The 19,770-nt window shown below is 53.3% G+C and overlaps 5 protein-coding genes across 5 annotated transcripts; 4 read left to right on the top strand and 1 right to left on the bottom strand.

The window, feature by feature from the left end:
• Positions 1-573: 573 nt before the first annotated feature.
• On the top strand, positions 574-1,358 carry Z519_00452 (uncharacterized protein; the record flags this gene model as incomplete). Its single annotated transcript, XM_016758209.1, has 3 exons — positions 574-723; positions 777-872; positions 924-1,358. 3 exons carry the CDS (start codon positions 574-576, stop codon positions 1,356-1,358), a joined length of 681 nt encoding a protein of 226 aa, XP_016625458.1.
• Positions 1,359-2,872: 1,514 nt separating this feature from the next.
• Positions 2,873-5,206, top strand: Z519_00451 (uncharacterized protein; the record flags this gene model as incomplete). The annotated part of the gene is made up of 5 exons (XM_016758208.1): positions 2,873-3,362; positions 3,419-3,774; positions 3,832-3,946; positions 3,993-5,030; positions 5,085-5,206. 5 exons carry the CDS (start codon positions 2,873-2,875, stop codon positions 5,204-5,206), a joined length of 2,121 nt encoding a protein of 706 aa, XP_016625457.1.
• Positions 5,207-10,110: 4,904 nt separating this feature from the next.
• On the bottom strand, positions 10,111-13,239 carry Z519_00450 (uncharacterized protein; the record flags this gene model as incomplete). Its single annotated transcript, XM_016758207.1, has 1 exon — positions 10,111-13,239. One exon carries the CDS (start codon positions 13,237-13,239, stop codon positions 10,111-10,113), a length of 3,129 nt encoding a protein of 1,042 aa, XP_016625456.1.
• Positions 13,240-13,849: 610 nt separating this feature from the next.
• Positions 13,850-14,791, top strand: Z519_00449 (uncharacterized protein; the record flags this gene model as incomplete). The annotated part of the gene is made up of 1 exon (XM_016758206.1): positions 13,850-14,791. One exon carries the CDS (start codon positions 13,850-13,852, stop codon positions 14,789-14,791), a length of 942 nt encoding a protein of 313 aa, XP_016625455.1.
• Positions 14,792-17,242: 2,451 nt separating this feature from the next.
• Z519_00448 (uncharacterized protein) lies at positions 17,243-19,738 on the top strand (the record flags this gene model as incomplete). The annotated part of the gene is made up of 4 exons (XM_016758205.1): positions 17,243-17,247; positions 17,304-19,176; positions 19,227-19,515; positions 19,581-19,738. The coding sequence occupies 4 exons, from the start codon at positions 17,243-17,245 to the stop codon at positions 19,736-19,738; spliced, it is 2,325 nt and encodes a 774-aa protein (XP_016625454.1).
• Positions 19,739-19,770: the final 32 nt, after the last annotated feature.

The following is a 19,770-nucleotide window of genomic DNA, read 5'->3' as shown; positions in this document are numbered from 1 at the left end:
CCGGCACTTCCTGGTATACGTCAGGGTAGCATAACAGCATGGCTAGAGACGCAGGATCTGCGAACCAAGTTAAGCAAGTACGTACGACAAGCAAAATACACAGGATACCGAGAAACGGACTTCGGATGAAGCAAGGTCGAAGTCAAGCAGTCGAGAGCCGAGAAGAACCGGGCGTGTATTTGTGCCACGGTTGTAAGCTAAACCAGATTTGGTACCAGCGGATTTTCATATTTCGCGTGGCTCTGGGTGCGGCAGCGGAGGAGCAACCTCAAACTCGACACACCACAGGCTCAAATCTCGACGTTTGTCCCTGCTTTCTTGGTACATCACTTGAGCGTTGATTGCTCTTGCCCGACCACGATCTGCGTCTGAACGCACACTGCGGCCAAGCCTGTCTCGCTGTCAAGAGCGCTCGCAATTGACCGAGTTTGCCACAACCCACTCGAAACAAATCCTCGACCTTTTCTCCCTTCGTCGCGTGCACCTCTCAGCTTTTTGTGCCTCTGCAGCGAATATTTCATTCCTCCCCACAGGAACTGCAGCCTTATCCAGAAATCTTTGACTTTTTCCACGATGGCCGAAGTCGAAATGCCTCAGCCGGTTCCCGGCCCTGTTTCAAACGAAAATGCAGCACCCTCAACATCGGATGATATCAAGACCATCTTCCACGACGTCAACAACTTCAACGTCAAGCATCCTCTACTCAACACATGGAGTCTCTGGGTGAGTCGCAATGACGCAGTTGCTTCCCTTCTGCACTAACTAGGTGTGAATAGTTCACCAAACCGCCCTCCTCGAAAGGCGACAATTGGAACGACTTGTTGAAGGAGGTGATCACATTTGACACAGTCGAAGAATTTTGGGGGGTATACGTATGTTTGCAAGGAGCACTTTTGGGTCAATCTCGTCTAACATGGCACCAGAATAACATCACAGCCACCTCTGACCTTGCTGTCAAATCTGACTATCACCTCTTCAAGCGGGGGGTGCGACCCGAGTGGGAAGACCCTCAGAACAAGCACGGTGGCAAGTGGTCCTACACATTCAAGGATAAGAAGGCCGTCAACATTGACGAGCTATGGCTGCACACCCAACTGGCTGCCATCGGAGAAACTTTGGAAGACGACGGGGACAACGAGATCATGGGTGTTGTGGTCAACGTGCGAAAAAGCTTTTACCGAATTGGATTATGGACTCGCACGACCGGAAAAGCCGGTGGAAAAGACACGCTGATGAAGATCGGTGCCCGGTTTAAGCAAGTCCTTCAAATCCCCGACAACGATCAGCTCGAGTTCAGTGGCCACACCGACGCTGCACATGCAGGCAGCACTCGCGCAAAGACAAAGTATACTGTTTAAGGGCAAGGCGAATCAGGTGTCTGCGTCGAAGGCCAAGGCCATTCTGACCACGACATGTTGCTTAAGGCCGGTTTGCCTGGACACAGGGGTTTCAATGGCGTTCGATGAAACGGGGTAAAATGGGTCTCAAGTACGAGGGAGGGAATACCTTTGCATGTTTATCGACAGTATGAGCATAGCGACAGGGTGGACGTTGGAGTGCACCCAAGATACGAGCTTGATATTTGATACATTGACAACAGTTCTACTGGTGGAGAGCCGTGGGTGGCTGGGCCAATCTAGTGGTAGGCTCTCGGTGAGCTGGAGAATAAAAAGCAATGAATATTTCAGCCCTACGCTCTCAGTCTCCCTATGGTCGTGTGCTTCGTACTGTTGCCTGGTTATACCTTGCAGCCAGCCGGTGGCAAGAAGGCTGACAAAACAAGAGGAAGTTTGAGGCAAAATGTCACATCTATACTTAAGGGCGTGAATCTCCCAAAAAAAATCGTCAGCGGTATCTTCTCTCTTTTCCCTTCCTCTTCTCTTCATTCTTACCTCCTCCGCTAGAAGTCCAGTCGTCGTACAGAGATGGCACGATCTTCATTCTTCTGCCACTCAGTACGAGCCAGTGCAACTATCCCTGTGTGAGTGGGATGGCGTGATACATAAGCCCAACATTGGTCTTCCCATACGACAGAGGAGTCGACTAATATCTTGATGTTAATGCCAAACACGGTGCCAAAGATCCTCCTGGGCTGCTTACATAAAATCACCAGTTCGCCAAAGTGCCACCTATTCACCACATCGGCTCGCTGGGTAGCTGCTTGTGGTTACTGCAACGATGTTTCGTCGGCCAGCTTCGGCTCGTTAGGCAGCACGCGGTCGGGTGCGGCTGAGAATCGAGCATCTGGTTGGACAATATCGCAACCGGTGACAGGGGTTGGCATTTCGGTAATGCTTCTTCGCCTTGGAACAACTGAACTGACACATTCAGCCGTCGCACTGCTGACCTGCTCCCAAAAACGCTCTCAGCCGCCAGCATGGTACTTTTCACGTTTGCCTCATGCTTCGTTTTCAATGGGTCAGACGAACCATCCCGCTCTATCAAACATGCTGCACCCGGCGAGTTAGCTGCTGCCGCAATGCCGCCTCCCACCCCCATAACACCACGACAATACCCCTCACTTTCATGGATGCCCAGATAGCCAGATAAACCATCTGGCATGTCGAGGCGAGCCAGAGCAGATGATGCATTCAAGATGAACGATCTGCGTCGCTCACAGTTTGCGACTCCTCGAATTCAATTCCTTCATAAACCCTGCCTGTAGTCGCCTCGTCGCCTGCTGCTCTTTTCTCCTTTCGCATTCCTTCCATCTTTCCCCACTTGCCCAAATCACCCGTTCCAGAGCCTCGCCTCGATTGCTGTGCCTTGGGCATCCTTCTGCCTTTGCTGCCGGCAACTGGTCGAGATCCATCTACACAGAAAATCGATCGGCCCCTTGAGATTAACTGATTGCCGCTTAGCCTGACCGCAGATGGGGCGCAACCGACGGCAGACTGGCCACCTCCAAGGCACCTTTCCCCCTCCCAGGATTGTACCAAGTCAAGGTCCCGGTCAACACAGTCTCTACTCGTCTCAGCCCCAATACAATGAGCCGCCGCAACCGCCGCCGTTTTCTACGTCCGCACAGCAGCCCAATTGGCAGCCTGGTCAACACCCTCGTGGCTATGGACTCATGTTGGCCGCGGAACCAAACACTCCGTCGACCACAGATGCTGCCAGCCCTGTGAGTACCCGGTCCACCCTTTCTCGCAGTAGTGTGGCGACCTCGACGAACACAAGCTATACTGCGGCTTTGGAATATGCTCGGCAATTCTCTCCAGATGTTGATACTCCCCCCAGCCCAAGCGCCAGTGTTTCGACAGTCCATCCCCCTCATCCAGCAGATCATGCAAGTGACCAGTCCTTGCACCAGACAATCTTCGGGTCTGACTACGTGCTGGGTGCTAATCATGCGATGACAGGTCAGATTATTGCTTCATGCCATTCGATCGATTGACGTACTGACATGTTCACCCAGAGGGTCTCCTGGGCATTGATACACCTGCTCCCTTGGCCGAGACATCGCGTTATCTCTTCCCGAGCCCCCAGTTCCTTTCACCGCAAAATCCATCACCAGGTCCCTACCCAAGATTTCCCGGCAGAACCGATCCATGGAATACATTCCCCTTTCGTCATGAAAATCAATATGTCAATATGGGTACAAGTTCACCGGTGCCCACCGTCCAGGCTGACTGTCGCTCACTCTCATCACGCGAAAGAGGAGGAGGCGGCGGCGGCGGGAGGACGGGGCCTCTTAACCCAACCCAGAGACAACAAGCTAGTGATGTTCGAAGACGCGGTGCTTGCCTTCGGTGTGCGGTAATGAGGGAAAAGGTGTGTCGAAACATCCACATCAGCAGCCGTGAAAAGTGAAAAGCTAACAGCTGAAAGTGCGACTTGGGCAACCCTTGTAATAATTGCTTGACCAAAGAACGGCGAAAATGCCCCAAGTACTGCATTCCCAATCGAAGCGATTGGGATGGTTGTAAGACTAGCTTGTTCCCTGGTAAGACCAGCCAATCGCATCAGGAGAGCAGCCGCTGACCAGACAGATGAATTGACATGTCGCCTACGGAAAGATAATCTGCTCCAGTATCTTGCGAATTCTACCTTTGATGTCTCCCATCGCCCTTTCCAAATTCCGCTGGACATGTACATCGGAATCCCTTTATACGTTTTGGTTCGAGAGTTCCACCCTCTTCAGCCAGCTTTGGAGATCCGGCACGCATTCCAGACGTCTCACGGCCCTAATGGAGAAAAGTCGTACGATAGGCAACAGACCTGGAATCCGCCCATCATCATGTGCATCCGGAATGGCGAATTGGAGAAGACAGTCAACCAAGTTCGAAAAAACATCACCGGGATATTTGACAAACTGCTGGCCGATCCGAAAGAGTACCGCAAATGGACGACAGAGTACTTTGAGGAGCAGGAGGAAGATTTCCAGACCCAAATTCTACGCGTCCTGGGAAGGTACTACAGGAGAGATATTGAAGAGCATTCGATTCTCAAGGCGGCTCTGAGGCTCCTATGGTTCGAGTATCTGCTCCTGAACAAATTTACCGTTCCCGCCGAAGCTGTACCGATCCTTGAAGCCAATCTCGGATCAAAACGACCTGTTGGTGCTCCCCAGCATCTACACGTCATACCTGACACTATCAACCGCTTTCTCAAAGCCATCATCCTTCCCCTGGCCGAGAAAGCCGCAGAGAAGCTTATAAAAAATCTTCACGACATGATGTTTAAGATGGCCGTCACCCAGAAAATGCCACAAGGTCGCAGGGATCTAGTTCTTTGCCTGCTTTTTATCCTCGTGATATTCCTCGGCCGCACCCAAGTCGCCCTTCTCTTCCTCTCCCATACCCCTGCGCCCGAGATCGGTATGGAGTACTCCCAGGAACAAGCGGAATCCAAGATCGAAGAGATGGAACAAATAGTGAGCGATTACCTCCTGTCCTTCCACAGATACACCTTGAGCAGAATGTCCTCCCGGTCGCCGGTGACGGCTAGCGAGTATGATTCTCCAAGTGAACGTCACGCAAGAGAATTCGATTTGGTTGACCGACTGCGCAAAGAGATCGGGGGCTACGGTAAGCTTTATGCTTGCTCCTCAAGTCCGAGACTTTGGTCTGACCAAGTCGCAGCGTGCGAGAGACCCGAGAGGCTGGAGCCGGGTGATTATCAGATGGATACGTTCCGATACATGAATGTTCGGCGGTTATGCTGGAAGGTTATTGGCAATTTGAATTGGGGCTCCAACTACTAGTTACTGCATAGATAATGAAAACAACATCAAGATCCAGGACGCAGAGAGTCTACAAATTTGGCGGGCACATGCCGCCATGCAGGCGATGCTGTCGGATGTTGAGAAGCCAGGAAGAAGTCATGGTGCTCGTGGAGGAGTGTGGGGTGCAAGCTATTAAGGCCAGCAATTGTTCGTGGGAGAGCTCGTTTGTGGTTTTGGGCTTGTGTGCAGGGGGAAGGGTGATTCCACGTAAAAGCAGCCAGAGCAAGCCGATAGTAGTCACAAGTAGTTTTTGTATTGAGGCCTACCAAGGCAGGAATCTAGCGGCAAGTGATTGCCTGACAATTGGGAAATCTATCCAGTGAACCAGGTATCTATGCAGTGAGCCAATCGTGCCACCATCCCGCATAATGAGCGTGCAGCCTTGCCAGCTAAAATGCAGGTTGTGGCACAATGGTGTTACAGGCGATGACGTCAGAGTACGTCGGTGGTCTATCGAAAATCAATCACATTCCCAACACCAATTGTTCCTCCCTACCCATCCCTCCAACCTGTAGATCACTCCTACATGTTCCCAGAAGTCGGCCCATGCTATGATCATACGCCAAACACCAGCCCATACCTGCCGTCCATGTTGATGTCAAGCCTCGAGCGCTAGAAAGGAATGTTTTCGCTGTGGCGAGGTCTCCAGTCGTATCCGTTGGGATCTGGAGGACGACACTAGCATTTCGGTCAGCCATTGCGTCGTCTTCTCATCCAAGTGACTGGGCTAAGTACCTCTCTCTCTCTTTTTTGTTTCTTTTCATCATCCCCAAGCCGTCATGATATTAGTGTTTGTGCCACCCTACAGCTTGTCAGTCTTTCCATCTCAATACTGGGGATGCTCGGGGCACCTACCCCCTTTTGGCTTTGTCGTAGTTGGGGGGCGCTCAATGACTGGTGGAGGTTGACTGGTCAAACCCGTGGCGTGCTTTGCGTGAACTGTTGTCGAAGTCTTAGGTGTCATCGCTGTGGTGAAAGACATTGAGGTTGATGGGAAGATGACGAGATGATGTGGGTTGAGGTGGTGATATGGTAGTGAACTATCTTTAACTTGCTCTGTGTGTGTGTGTGATGTCCAAGGAAGAAGCCAGCAGATGTTCGGGGCGATGTCGGGCTTTTATGCTGACATCAGAACAGTAGCAGAGGCTACAGAGACCCGTCAATGCTGTGGAGAGCACAAGCATCCGAGCAGAGTGAAGAGGGAGAGACAAGGTCACAAAGGTTGGCTGTGCAGGGACTAGAGCCAGGATGCCACAATCCGCAGAAAGGAGCAATGGATCGTCTCATGCGTCACTGGCCAAGGAGGGAAATCAGACTGCACACCGGTATGAAGGGGGATACTGGCTCCCGAGGGGGCAAAGGTCGGTGGCAACTCCCACCAACGAGAGCACGGGACTGGGGTTGAAACATATATGGGTCGGCTGAGGCAACAGGCAATCGAAGGCAATGTTGAAAGTTTCGAGTTAACAAGATTGCAAATTCAAAAGAAAATGATCCGAATGAGAAATATCGCGGGCACAAGAGAAGATTCAAGTAAGAAAGTGACGGGGCAGCGCATATGCCAGATAGCCCGGGCAGACTCGAAGCGGGCAGGGAAAGCAATTAGGTTCGAGATCGCCCACATAGATTTGAGTGGATTGAAAATGGGCAAGGTATGAATGGCGAAGATAGCCAGGCCACAACTGAGGCTAAGCCTGACAGGAACCAACAGCGAAAGCGGGAGATGCCTCTCGCGGAAAGCAACAACCGTCCAAAGGGCTCTCCAGACGCTTTCGGCGGCGGCAGTCCTGTCAGTGGCTGCGCCTCGCGAGTGGATTGACACCGTCTGATGGGGACGTGCAAATGAACAGCGGTGGATTCAGACCTTGGATTTGGCAAGGCTGAAGAACGATTTTGGAGTGTCTCAAACCTCACAAACCTTACGAAAACAACCCGCTCGGAAAAGACAAATGAGTCACGGCAACTTGAGAGGACGCGTTCGACAAGAAGAATCATTGCGCTGACGAACGAGAGATATCCGCTCAGCCCCTTCCGTGAGGGATCAGAAGTGACAAAAGTCACCGTGGGAAGGCATCAAAAAAGGCAACACTGCTCAGCCTGAATCCCAAGTTACAGCCTGGCCAACCTAGCGAACTAGTCCGCAAAAAGGGCTGGAGGGGATTCGTGTGGATCCCAGTACACTAGGCCCATTATGGAAAGACGCTAGAAGCCATGGAAGAGCCTTGGAGGGTCGACGGCCTGGCTGTCCAGCCGCCCAAGGGTCATGGCGCACAATCAATGGAGCCAACGCGAAGGGGGGAGGGCAGAGTCAGGACGACGACCAGCGCCGTCGTCCCTTGGCCTGAGGTTTCAGAGAGACACGGGCTGCGGGTTGCAGGCTGTTGAAAGTCGATGGGTCTGGTCCGAGCGCCTGGTGCTGGGGACTCGGAAGGGGGGGGGCCGTTGGCGAAATTACTACGTCCAGGGTTGGAATCATTCTAGAAGACGCCTCGAACGCAGCAAAAGCTCTAAGTGATGACGCTGGCAGCGGCAGCAGCGGGGAAGGGAGATAATGATGCCCCTAAGCACGAGGCTAGCTACAGACAGCTAAACGGGTCCCAGAAGTGGGTGTGATAGGGGACAGTAGGGCAGTGATGACGGTCGAATGAGACACTGGTTCCTGAAATAACGCGGGAGAAAGCTGATGGAAAGGGTGGAACAGAGATCTGGATGGTTGGGTGTTGTACAGAGGTCGCGGTGCTTGTTGGCTGTTGGACAAGGGTACGAGCTGCAACTAATTTTAGAGGGAGACGAGGGATGGAGGGCGGTTGGTGTAGTGATGCACGGGACGATATGCACGGAACTTGAGCATCGTATCAGAGATGGTTGTTGGCGGAAGAGGGGCGTCGGTGCACAAGAGTCAGCTGGGACTACCGTTGCAAATACTACGTCCCCCGTCGAAGGGACGGGAAGACGAAGGAGATACGGTGGGTTGTTGGCTTCAGGCCAGCTACATACTGGGTAGGCAGAGCGCAGGAGAGTCATGTGTTCCCTTATCACCACCACCATGACGATGAGGGTAAAAGGGCAAGCAAGGATTAGCTAGATACATAACCCCAATGCCACGTGGTCGAGAGGCCATTGAAGGGGCGAGGAAGGACGGGCAAAGGATGAAAGATCGGGAGCCATGTCACTGTGGGGTTACATGCCAGAGAGAGTAATCTTCTGGAACACTGCCTAGTTGGTGCCTAGTTGGAATGCAATGCGTCGGGGAGGAGTGCGAGGTACTCGAAGACAAGGGGCTGTGGTGTTTTGGTGGATGCGATGAGTGGGGCGGGAGCGATGGAGAGACACTTGCGGGCCGGACTGAGGGACTTGAAAGGCTGGTGGGCGGTCAGCCAACGCCGAAAGCCCTGGGATAATGGACAAACTTGCGCAGGCAGACATGGGGTAGGCTTAGAACCTACAAGTATATCACCTGCCTTTGCGGCGAAGGAGCCTAGGTGGTAAGGCACGAGTCCTCCGCAGAGGGTACCGAGGACCCGATTTCACAGCGAATAATGAGGCGTGTTAGTCTGCGCGTAGAGCAGAGGGCGAATTAGCGCGAACAAGGGCGAACAGAGAGGGGCTCACCAGGTACAGTGCGTAGGGAGGGCAAAGAGGGGCAGTGAGTGCCCGCCCTCGTTCCTCCCTCTTCCTTTTCCTCCTTCCTCGCACTGTTGTGTTTCTCTCCGTCTGACCACTGCCGCCGCCTTGTTGAACCCAACCTCGAATCCTCCGGACCCATCCTATCCTCGATTCGCTTTTTGCTTTTTACTTTTTACTCTTCACTCTTGTGATCCTTCTCGCTTATGCCTCACTTTATCTCCTTGTCCTCGTATATGCGTGTACGATTACCAGTACCGAGAAGCGAGGATTCTTTCCTTTCTCTTTCCCGCGATTAGCCAGGCGCACGGAACAGATGCGAGACTTTTTGTCTACCTGACCTTACCCTACACTAACCTCCCTCTTTTACCCTAACCCACCTGCGCCCTTACGCACATACAAGCACACACACACATATGCATACCCATGTGCATGACCTGATCTGTGGAAACGCCAGGCGGGCTGGGCTGGTGGCGCGGTGTCCGAGTGAGGCGGGGCCTGCGCCATCAAGGATTAAACACACACATGAAAGACGACAGACGGACAACAAATAACTGATTCAGGTGAGGGCTCTGGCTGGGCAGCAAGCAGGCAGATAGGCAGACAGACAGACAGGCATGGAAAGAAATGCTTCCAGGCTGGAGAGACTGCGCCACAACTGCAACCACTTCGCCCTTCCACTGCTGGAATGTAACGAGTGGATGCGTGAGTGGATTGAGGGAGGGATGGATAAACGACTGACCAAGAAAGATCTGTAGGAGCAGTGTCGGAGTGGACGTGCAATAAGGGACCTGTGTTGATATGGTTGTGTATGTATTGTGTAGGTGTTGTAGACGTCCCGGTGGGCAGATGGGCGTTTTGCATCGCTCTTAGCATTTGAACAAGCGTGCACAGTCCATACATTAACTACCTACCAGGGTAGTTAGTACTAGCGATAGGATAGTGGTCATGGTGAATGAGAGAGAGAGCGGCAAGCATGCGGGCAGGACTTGCTCTTGGTCATGGACACTTCGCTCAGTCACTTATTCAAAAAAGGGGCCCAAAAACCCTCTTGACAGATCATCACATGTACATACCGTGTACATACAACCGAGTAAAGTATACGGTATAAGTTTGTTTGTTCCTCCTGCTCACTCGCGTTGAGTTACACAAGTCAAGCCGTCGTCCTATGTCGAATCGGAGCCTAGGTTTTGCCTTGCCTTGCCTCGTCCTCCTTGTGAGAACCCAGGCATACTGGAAAACAATCAGAATCGTTCATATCAATATCGCGATTGCTCCTCAGTGGCAGTCTCGCGTTCCAGCCTCTCTGTCGTCTCCCTCTCAGCACCCCCCCCGCCAAGCGTGACCTTCCTCCTCTTCTTCTTTTTCTTCTTGACGGACCCTTCCTCGTCGCCATCACCGCCATCACCGCCACTCTCTGGCTCAACCGTGATGGCTTCCTCACCCGTGTGATGCGCCGTCGCGACCTTGGTCCTCGTCTTCTTCTTCTTCTTCTTCCGCCTCACGACCGTGCCCTCGGCGTCGACCCCTTCGCCCATCACCGTCCGCTGCCGCTCCAGCTCACGCTGCATCTCGAGTCTCTTCTTCTCCACCTCGCGCAGCGCAATCGCCATCTCCAGCTCCTCGGCCTCGCGCCGGAGGATCTCCGACTCGGTTTCCGCGGGGCCGGGGCCTTCGAGGCTGAGGTTTTCCAGTGTCGACGAGTCCACCGAGAGGAGTGTGCGTGTTGGCCGAGAGTGTGCGCCGCGCGGTTGCGCGTTGGGACTCAATGAGCGAGTCCGCTGGGCCTGGGCTAGGGCCGCAAAGGGGCTCGAGTTCGAGAATGACTGTGAGATGGGCGTGGTCGCCGCAGAAGTCTCCAGCGTCTCGTCCGCCGCCACGACGAATCTCCGGGTGGGTTTCTTCTTTCTCGGTTTGCGTTCTTCTCCCTCCGTCTCTGCTCTCGTCGCGGTCGTTTGACTACGGTGGATTTGTAGGTCAATGATTGGGATCGAGTCGATGTCGAGCTCGTCGTCGCCGTTGCTCTTGCTGATGATGTCGTGGAAATGAGGATCCGTGTCATCGGAAGGAGCAATGTAGAACGGATCGTCCTTGTTCCGGGCCATCCTCTCAGCCTTACGCCTGGCCAGCGTTGCTGGAGACTCAGGCGCAGATTGGTATGAGAGCGGGGCGCTCTCGGAAGAAGCGGCGGCGGCGGCGTCCAAGTAAGCAGCTGCTGTTTGTGGGTGTAGTGACGTGATAGCATGTACAGGTTCGCGATCGTGGTAGAAAGACTGAAACACATCCTCCGCGCGATCGTCTGCATCCGCAATCTGCGACTCTTGTAAGATCGCGGACAGGTCAGGATTGATGGGCGCATCGAGGTCTAGATCTTCTGGTAGTGGAACCTTCTTCTGTGCTGCAGCCGAGACAGGGTTGAGTTCCATGCCACTGAAGAGCGTGGGGACTGCAGAGGTCAGCAGGAGTGGTGCCTGCAGACTATCTCTGCCCTGTGCAGAGAGCGCTTCTGACGCAAGACGCAGAAGTTCAAGAAATTCCACGCTCCTCTCCTGCACCTCGAGGTTGGGATGGGAGGAAAGTTTCTCCAGGAACTCAATAGTCCTCGCCAGCACTAGAGACATTGTCCCGCCCCTCGAGGCATTCCATTCACGGTCAGCCGTTGTGGCGATCTGTGCAATGACTTTCGGAATGGCTTGGATGACTATTGCCAGAGTTGTTGGAGTAAAATGTCCGGACGACTCGTGGATCAACGAGTTGAGAACTTCATGTGGGTTGGACAAATACATGGCAAATTCACCGCAGATCCAGGCTGCCGATTTGATGACCTGGCTTTGACCGGTGCCATGTTGCGGGTAAGCGATTGCGCGGTTGGACAACAACACCAAGGTTTCGGCTGCTTTGGTCGTTTCTGGTCGAAGCTCCTTGACTCGGACCGTGATATCGCGAAGCTGACCCCCAACCCGGGCTCCTAAAGAGGTGTCATCTTCTGGTGCAGCTCTTGACAAAGCCGCATCTTTACCCGCCGGAAGGTGTCTGACCAAATGGATCAGTATTTCGATGTACCACTCGAAATCGGTAATGTTGGCATAAGTGTTGTGAGAGCACATGTCGAGAATTCGGCTGATGATTTCGTAGCGGTATTCATCCGGCAAAGGGACATTTTCCGACCCTCGTTTGTCCGGAACCAGCCTCTGCTCCATGTCTGTTTGCTCTTCTTCTATGCGTCCGTTGGCTGCCGCGGTGGCTGAAGCCGAGCCGGCAAGCTGTTTGATGAGGCGATTGACAACGGCTTGCAGATTGTCGCTGTTGACCATGCCCGAGACCAATTCCAAAGCCTGCATCTTGATCGAAATATCAGGGTCATCCAAGCAGCCCATAATAACATCCTGCTGCATCGAAACTAGTGCAGGATGTGTGGCCACAATCTTGTTGAACGCCAGAAGAGCAACATATTTCAAATTCGGGTCGCCATCCAAGACAATCATTCCTCTCAATTTGGAAATGCAGAGATCGGCCACTTCCTCCACATCTGCGCCGCTTTCGGCGCCATCTAAGATTCCTCCTTGAATGATCCCGCTGATACATTCATAAAGTAACGACATTGCTGTTGTCTCTTGGATCAGCTTCGTCAGGGGCCGGACTAGTTTCTTGACCAATCGTGGTTCGAGGGGAGTCAAGACTGCGAACAATTTGATAATCTTGATGCCCATCCAATTGTTCTTCTGAGCAAGGAGGAGGTCGAACAGCCTTGGTGCCAAGGGCAGAAAATCCTGGGGTCTTCGCCACCCGAGCTCACAGACGACATTAACAGTGGCGGCAGTAACGCTGCTGTCTTCCTGTTCGTCTAGTAACCTCTCCTTGATCTTTGGCCAAGCCACTCTCAGAGTCTCTGGATATACCAGAGCCAGCCTGTACAGGGTAACGATGGTCTTCTTACGCACGGCTGGTTGTGAATGTGACAGTCGTGGCATAAGCTCCGTCAGAATCGACAGTGCTAGAGAAGAAGTCACAATGTGCGGCAGTGTGACTAACGGCAGTGTGAGTACAGGTATTGAAGGAGAAGTGAGATCCTTTTTCAACAAATTCTCGGCCAACATCAGGACCTCCGTCTCTGGCCGGAAGCTCTGGACGGCGGCCAGGTAGCCTACTCGTTTCTGGGCGGGCTTCGGGGAGGCCATGACTTCCAAGACGTTGAACGCGGCCCAGGTCATGTCGTAGCCAAACATTTCAAGATAAATGAGCTTGAGCAGTGCGGTCGCCTTGAGGTCCAGGTCCTGGGAACGAATCTCGCTCCGACACTCTTTCAAAGCGCTTTGAATGTATTCTGCCTCATTGCCCTTGTGGCCTCGCAGACCCCGAATAAGGTCGACCAGTGACTTTTCGAACATCTTGGGGAGGGTTGACTAGGATGTCATGAGAACTGAGGCGTCGATATTTCCTTTGGGATCTCCGGAACCCTCATCTCTCACGCGACACAGATGTTGGGTTGCGGGCTCGGGATATCACTCCTTCACGGAGACCCGGATAGAGAGAGGAAGATGGCACCTTCCTCTTGTCTCTTCAAAGCCCAGCACACGTCCACGCATTCGTTTATTTGACTTCGCTTGTAGACCGCAAAGCTTTAGCAGACCACCGGAAGAGACGATGACATGTTGGAGTTGCTGGAGGACCTCGTCGTGTGGTTGCTAAATGCTCCGTCCGAATGCCAAGATAATTCCTCCGAAGCAGCCTGCATCCCGATCGAGAGAAATATTAAGGCGGCCAGGGGCGGCCTACCCAGTACGAAGAGCTCGCTACGTGACTTTCTGGTGGCAGTCGTCTTTGAACCTTGTCAGTGCCCTCTCCCATTGCCGGTGCTACTTTGACAGCCTCATCTTGCCTATTTCTGCAGTGTACTGATATATTGCCATCTTTCGAAACTACTATTTAATCCGCGAAGACGAGCTCCCCCGTTTACTTTGGTTCTCGTTAAAACCCCTCCACGGACGACGCAGCCCAATGGCGACAGTCGCAGTCAAAGGCCATTCTTCCGATCCTGCCTCCGCTCTGCTCATAGCACAGCAGGCTCCCTCGATCCTTGCAAAGTCGTCATCTGTCAGTACGACCTTTCCTGCATCAATGTTCAACACGGCGGATTCCGCTGAAGTATGGGACAAGCTTGAACAACTCCTCTATGCCTGCCTACGGACAGGGGACGACAAGTCTGCTTTTCTATGTGTGGAGCGATTGAGTCACCGGTTTGGGTCAACCAATGAAAGAGTTATGGCCTTGAGAGGGCTGTATCAGGAAGCCACAGCTGCGGATGAAATGGCACTGCGGAGGATATTAGAAGACTATGCCAAAATACTGATGGAGAATCCAATGAATGTCCCCATTCATAAGCGACGAATTGCACTTATGAGAAGCCTAGGGAGGCCGCAAGATGCCATCAAGGACCTGGTGGAATTTGTTGATTCTTTTCCCACCGACATGGAAGCGTGGTGTGAGTTGAGCGACCTCTATCGCTCGCAGGGATGCCTTCCACAAGCTATCTTTTGCCTGGAGGAGGCAGTAATCATCGCTCCCAATGCGTGGAACCTTCATGCACGACTCGGCGAACTCGAGTATCTGGCTGCCATGTCGTCAACGGAGAGTGCCGACGCCGAGAAGCACCTGTCACAGGCAATTCAGCGATTCAGTCGAAGCATTGAACTTTGCGACGACTATCTGCGGGGGTTCTACGGGCTTAAGTTGGCCACGGACAAGCTCCTGCTGACGAACACGACATCAAAGGGGAACACCAGCTCGCCGATCACCCCAGACAAGTTGCAAAAATTGAACCAGTTGGCCACGTTAAAACTGGAGGCTATCATCAAGGACCGCAGCAGACTAAGATCCTCCGGGACAGATCAGTCGGAAGTCATTGCAGCTCAGGAATTGCTGAACAGGTCCAAAGGCTGAAACGTCCCGCAAAATCCTGGAGCAGCAAACCGGAGAAGCAGCCCAAGTCCACACGTTTCCTCAAATAAATGAGCTCTGAAAAAGCCACCCGTGTATGGACCTCTGGCTTTTCGCCCGGGAGGTGGACCATGCGAAAGTTCCTGCAGAGAACCGAATGGACCATGGGAGAAACGATGGTTCGGCGAAGATCATGTCAGATGCGGGCGTTCTCACTAGCGTGATGCTCGAAGGTGGAAGTTGGGCAGCATTTCGGCGCGGGCCAACGTGGCAGCTTTTCTGAGGATGCCTCGATTATCGCGACACCCAACCACTAGCGAATGAGGCTCTCACCCCGTCAGCGGCCGTGGGTCGTGCCTGCCCATCTCCTCTAATTTAGAGTCACTAAAGCCTCGTCTTCCGACAAACTAACAACCACGAGGTCAAGAAACCCACCGTCAGGCCGCTCTGAAGTTGAGGTTTTGTTGGGAGAATCACCAAAAGAAAGGGCATCATCACTCTCAGACACCCAAAGGGAACGGGGGTGTGAATATCAGGCTAATCGCCCTGCGTTACGGAAAACAGGGTGTCCCGGTGGCAATCTTGAAGACCGGGTTGTTTCGGTTTCTGATATATAGACTGAGAATGCCATGACGGATCAAGGGAGTGGATGGTCATCTTTCTGCCTTGATATCAACCCAATGTAGACCCATTGCGTTCGGCTTGCGCACTTTTGTCACTCCCCATTCCCATTAATAACACCAGACTGACTGCTCTTCACGTCTCCTCTCCAGGAGCCCTCAATGTCTCAGAATCACAAATCCAATCGCGATCGAAGAAAGACAGCGCGCAAGAAGCGCTTACTACTACAACTAGATCCAACCCCTTACAGATCGCTTGCAACCGAGAAAGAGTTTTCTGTACGACACTGCGTCACCTGAGTACCTTTGAACAATCTGCGGGTTGTTGTGGCGACACTCTCCTTTCGCCAACACACATCGTGCATTCTCCCTTTTCAGATTCTGGTGGGAGGCTCATTACTTTCTAGTCTTCCTTTTGCACCGCTGTACTCATTAACGGACGCTGCAGTTCGATCCTGCAGAATTAAAACCCCCCGGGGGGGGAAACCACACCAAAAGTTCACAATAAAGGGCAAAACAAAAAAGATATTGTATAAGTCGAGGGACTCTGCAACGTTAGGTGGATTGATATAACCTTTCGAGGTCTGTTTGGACCCGACCACTGCGGACTCGTCAGCGTCACCCAAGGGCCGAGTTTGTCCTGGGAGACATAGCGTTATCAGAGGTGGTGGTGACCTGACAGGCCTTCGTTGACATCAGCAACAACAACAACAATAACAACAACCACCGCAACAACAACGTCCCGGACTTGATTTGACGGCCGGCGTTGACCGAAGCATTGAATGCCCTTTTTCACACTGGACAAGGATTTCTCAATTGACGTCGTTGGTGCCTTACAGAAAAAATTGGAGGCCTAGGAGACAGCGCGCAGACGAGGAGTCAGACTGGGGCTCTAGCCTCTGAGGCCTGAGGCAACTAGGCCCCACCACCGCCAAATAAACTGCGCCCGCTGCCCGTTGCCTATTGCGCCCGCACAGCGCCTGCACCTGACGAATTAGGGGCACCCAAGGCACCACCCCAAGGGGGGACCCGTTAAGTGGGTGAGCAATTGGGCATCAGTCACCAATTTCGTTACCCCCCTTTGCCCCCCTTTTTGACCCTCTTGACTCTCTGGGCGGATCCAAGCACCCAAATCTTGATCGCCGTCAACACACTTGCACGCTACAATCACGCCAAACAATCACTTTGGCGTCAACAACCTGTCCACGCGCCCTCACATCACATTTGCGTCTGCATCTGCATTTGCATGCTGGGCAGCCAAACTCACCGTCTCATCTCGCTTCAATTGTCCACCTTCCTCCCTTTTCCTCCCTCGACACTCACCCTCACCCTCACCCCTTCCACTACCTTCATACCCGTCGCCATTTCGCATTCATATCCTGCGTTGAAGAATACTTTGTAATCCCCTTTTCTCTCCTCCGTCGCCTGATCGGCGTCCGTCTCGGCTCTTCGCATATGCAACCTGTTCTGCCTCTGGCCCGACCCTTCGTCCCTTTCCCTCCCCACGGATCCACCTCGCCGGAATTTCACGACGCACCCTGTGCACCCTCACGACACCAGACGCTACCGGCGGCACACCTGTGGGAGGTGAACCACCCCCCTCGCCAGGTCTCCGATTTTCTTCGACCATAATTTGACGCTGGAGGAGACTGGTTTCAAAAATAAAAATACACTGGATCTGGCCCATTTGGACGGTCCTATTGCCTGAAGTCAGCCCTCTTTGGCCCGGTTAGCACATTTCCTTGATACTAACATAACCCTCAAGGCTATCTCGTTCAGCCTTCCCTCTGGGGTAGGTTGGACGCGGTAATTCCTTGACCTCACTCAGTCTCCCATGGGGTGGGTTATTTCACCGACATTTTCCACCCACCAGTGCTAACTCTCCCTACTATTAGGTCTTCAGGTCGTCACAGTCATACACACATTGACATTACCCACGTTTCGCGCTCTCCCTCCCCCGGCGGCTCGCAAGACGACGAGCTCCACGAAACCGGTGTCCAGGTCTCTGCTGGAGTCTCTCCTCAATATTCGGTCATCCAGCCTACCCAGAGTCAGAGCGGCTCCTCCTCACACCACGATTTCGTTCAAGTGCTATATCCGAATGAACTTGGGGAGGCCGATGGCTCAGATTCAGCCTCGAGATTAGACCACCGTGAAAGAGTACAGCAATACGAGTCCAGGTCCAATTCAGCAAGACGACAGGCGGTGCATCGCCAGCAGGCGATTCGTGAGCCTGCTCGCAGTCGAACCAGAGAATTGCAAGACACATCCCCGACAGAGAGCGGAGACTCGACCGAAGAGTTCCTTGCCAGGCGGGACCTGGGCTCTCACATGCCTCGTCCTCAATCATATTATGGGCACAACGGGTATACTCACAGCAGTTCGTCGGCGTCTTACCCATATCCTCCTGTGCCACATCCCGCAAATCAAGTAATAGCCCTTCAACCGCAACCGATGGCGATGCCATTTCCAGCCCACTATCCCCAAGGCCAACCGGTGCCATACCCTCCTCACGCTGGATATCCAGCTGGCTTCAGTCACCATGCTCCTTCGCAAGTGAGCGCACCATACACCTCGTCTCCTTACGGGCCGCCTACCATTGTTAACTATGGTGCTCCACCTGCCCCAGCCAGCTATTACTCTCAATATCCTCCCCCCTTCGGTGCCCAGCAGTATCCGCCACATTACATGCAATACCCCCAACAGATGCCTTATCCATACTACGCTCCACCTCTTGCGCCTTCCCCACAGCCTGTTTCTGCGAGTGCATCTGCCGAAAAGCTTGAAGCCAAGAACGACGACGACCTTGTCAGACGCCTCAAAGATTTGATGAAAGAAGAACAGATTGCTAAAGACGCAGAAGCGGCTGAAAAGGCCACAATGGCAGCCTCACTTGCTGAGCAAGAAAATCGTCTTCGAGAACAAGCACTTCGGCAAGTTGAAGAGAAAGTCCGACAAGCTGAGGAGAAGGCTAGACAGGCTGAGGAGAAGGCACGACAGGATGAGAGGGCGCGACAAGACGCACTACTTCAGGCGGAGGAGAAAGTCCGGCAAGCCGAAGAGAGGGCCCGGCAAGAAGCGATTCGTCAGGCTGAAGAGAAACAGCGACAAGACGCCCTACGAGCGGAAGAAGAGAAACGCATTCGAGAACAGGCCTTGCTAGCGGCCGCAGAAAAGGCCCGAGCAGAAGCGACAGCTGCGGCAGCACGCATGGAAGAAGAGCGGCGGATTCGAGAAGAAGCCGTCCGGGCTGCAGAGGCAAAGGCCCGGGCTGACGCTGCGGCAGAAGCTGAGCGCAGGGCCGCAGAGAAACGGATCCGAGAAGAAGCGAGACAGGAAGCGATTCGGGCTTACGAGGAACAAGTCCGAGCCGCCGCGGAGCAAGCTGCGAGAGAACAGCAAATTCGGAAAGAGGCAGCGGAGGCCGCCCTGAAAGCTGCCGCGGAAGAAGCAGCTGCGAAAGCAGAAAAGGCTGCGGCCGAGAAGAAGATGATCGACGAAGCTGCAGCGGCTGCGAAGAACGCAGCCGAAAAGGAGGCAGCGGAGGCAGCAGCAGCCGCCAGAGAGGAGGCAAAAAGGGCAAAAGAAGAAGCCGAAGCTAAACTCAAGGAAGCTGAGGAAGCAGCGGCCAAAGCAAAAGCAGAAGCCGAAGAAGCAGCTGCGAAAGCCGCTGCTGCAAAGGGGCCCGAAAAGAAAGCTCCTGTGAGATTCAAAGACGCGATTGGGCGCAATTACAATTTCCCCTGGGATCGGTGTTGCAAATGGCGGGTATGTTGGTTTGTATAACGCGTCAGAACTCGGAAACTGACATTTGGCAGGACATGGAAAATCTCATCGTCCAGGCATTTGCGCACATCGATAACCTCGCAGAACATGTGACGGCCGGTCGTTACGACCTGATCGGCCCCGACAAAGAGATCATCATGCCTAACTATTGGGAATCGACCATTGAGCCCGATATGCACATCACAATGATGTTGTGGCCCATTCCCGAACCCAAGGAAGAAATAATAGAGGAACCGCCACCACCGCCTCCTCCCCCAGAGATATTGGAGGACACTATCCTAAACCTCGAAGATATTATCAACCCGAAGAAGGAGAAAAAAGGTATGAGACATGGGCTCAACGAGAAACTGCCCGGGAAATGATCCTTGCTGACTATTACGTTCTAGGCCCCAAGAAGAGGAAACCGACTGGAGGCATCGCCGGCTGGATGCTGGGAGGAGCTGCCAGTCGGCCTTCGCGGGCTTTAAAAGGTGATAAAAAGCCTGATGTGGCCGCTAAATCTCAGCACGGTGCCACTGATCAAAGTGCATGCACCGTTATGTGAGCGGCTCTCTTGATGTCGACAAGTCGAATTGG

The sequence above is a fragment of the Cladophialophora bantiana genome (assembly GCF_000835475.1).
Source record: "Cladophialophora bantiana CBS 173.52 unplaced genomic scaffold supercont1.1, whole genome shotgun sequence".
Classification (NCBI taxonomy): domain Eukaryota; kingdom Fungi; phylum Ascomycota; class Eurotiomycetes; order Chaetothyriales; family Herpotrichiellaceae; genus Cladophialophora; species Cladophialophora bantiana.
Note: the sequence above shows the minus strand (reverse complement) of the source record. Positions and strands in the feature narration are given on the sequence as shown.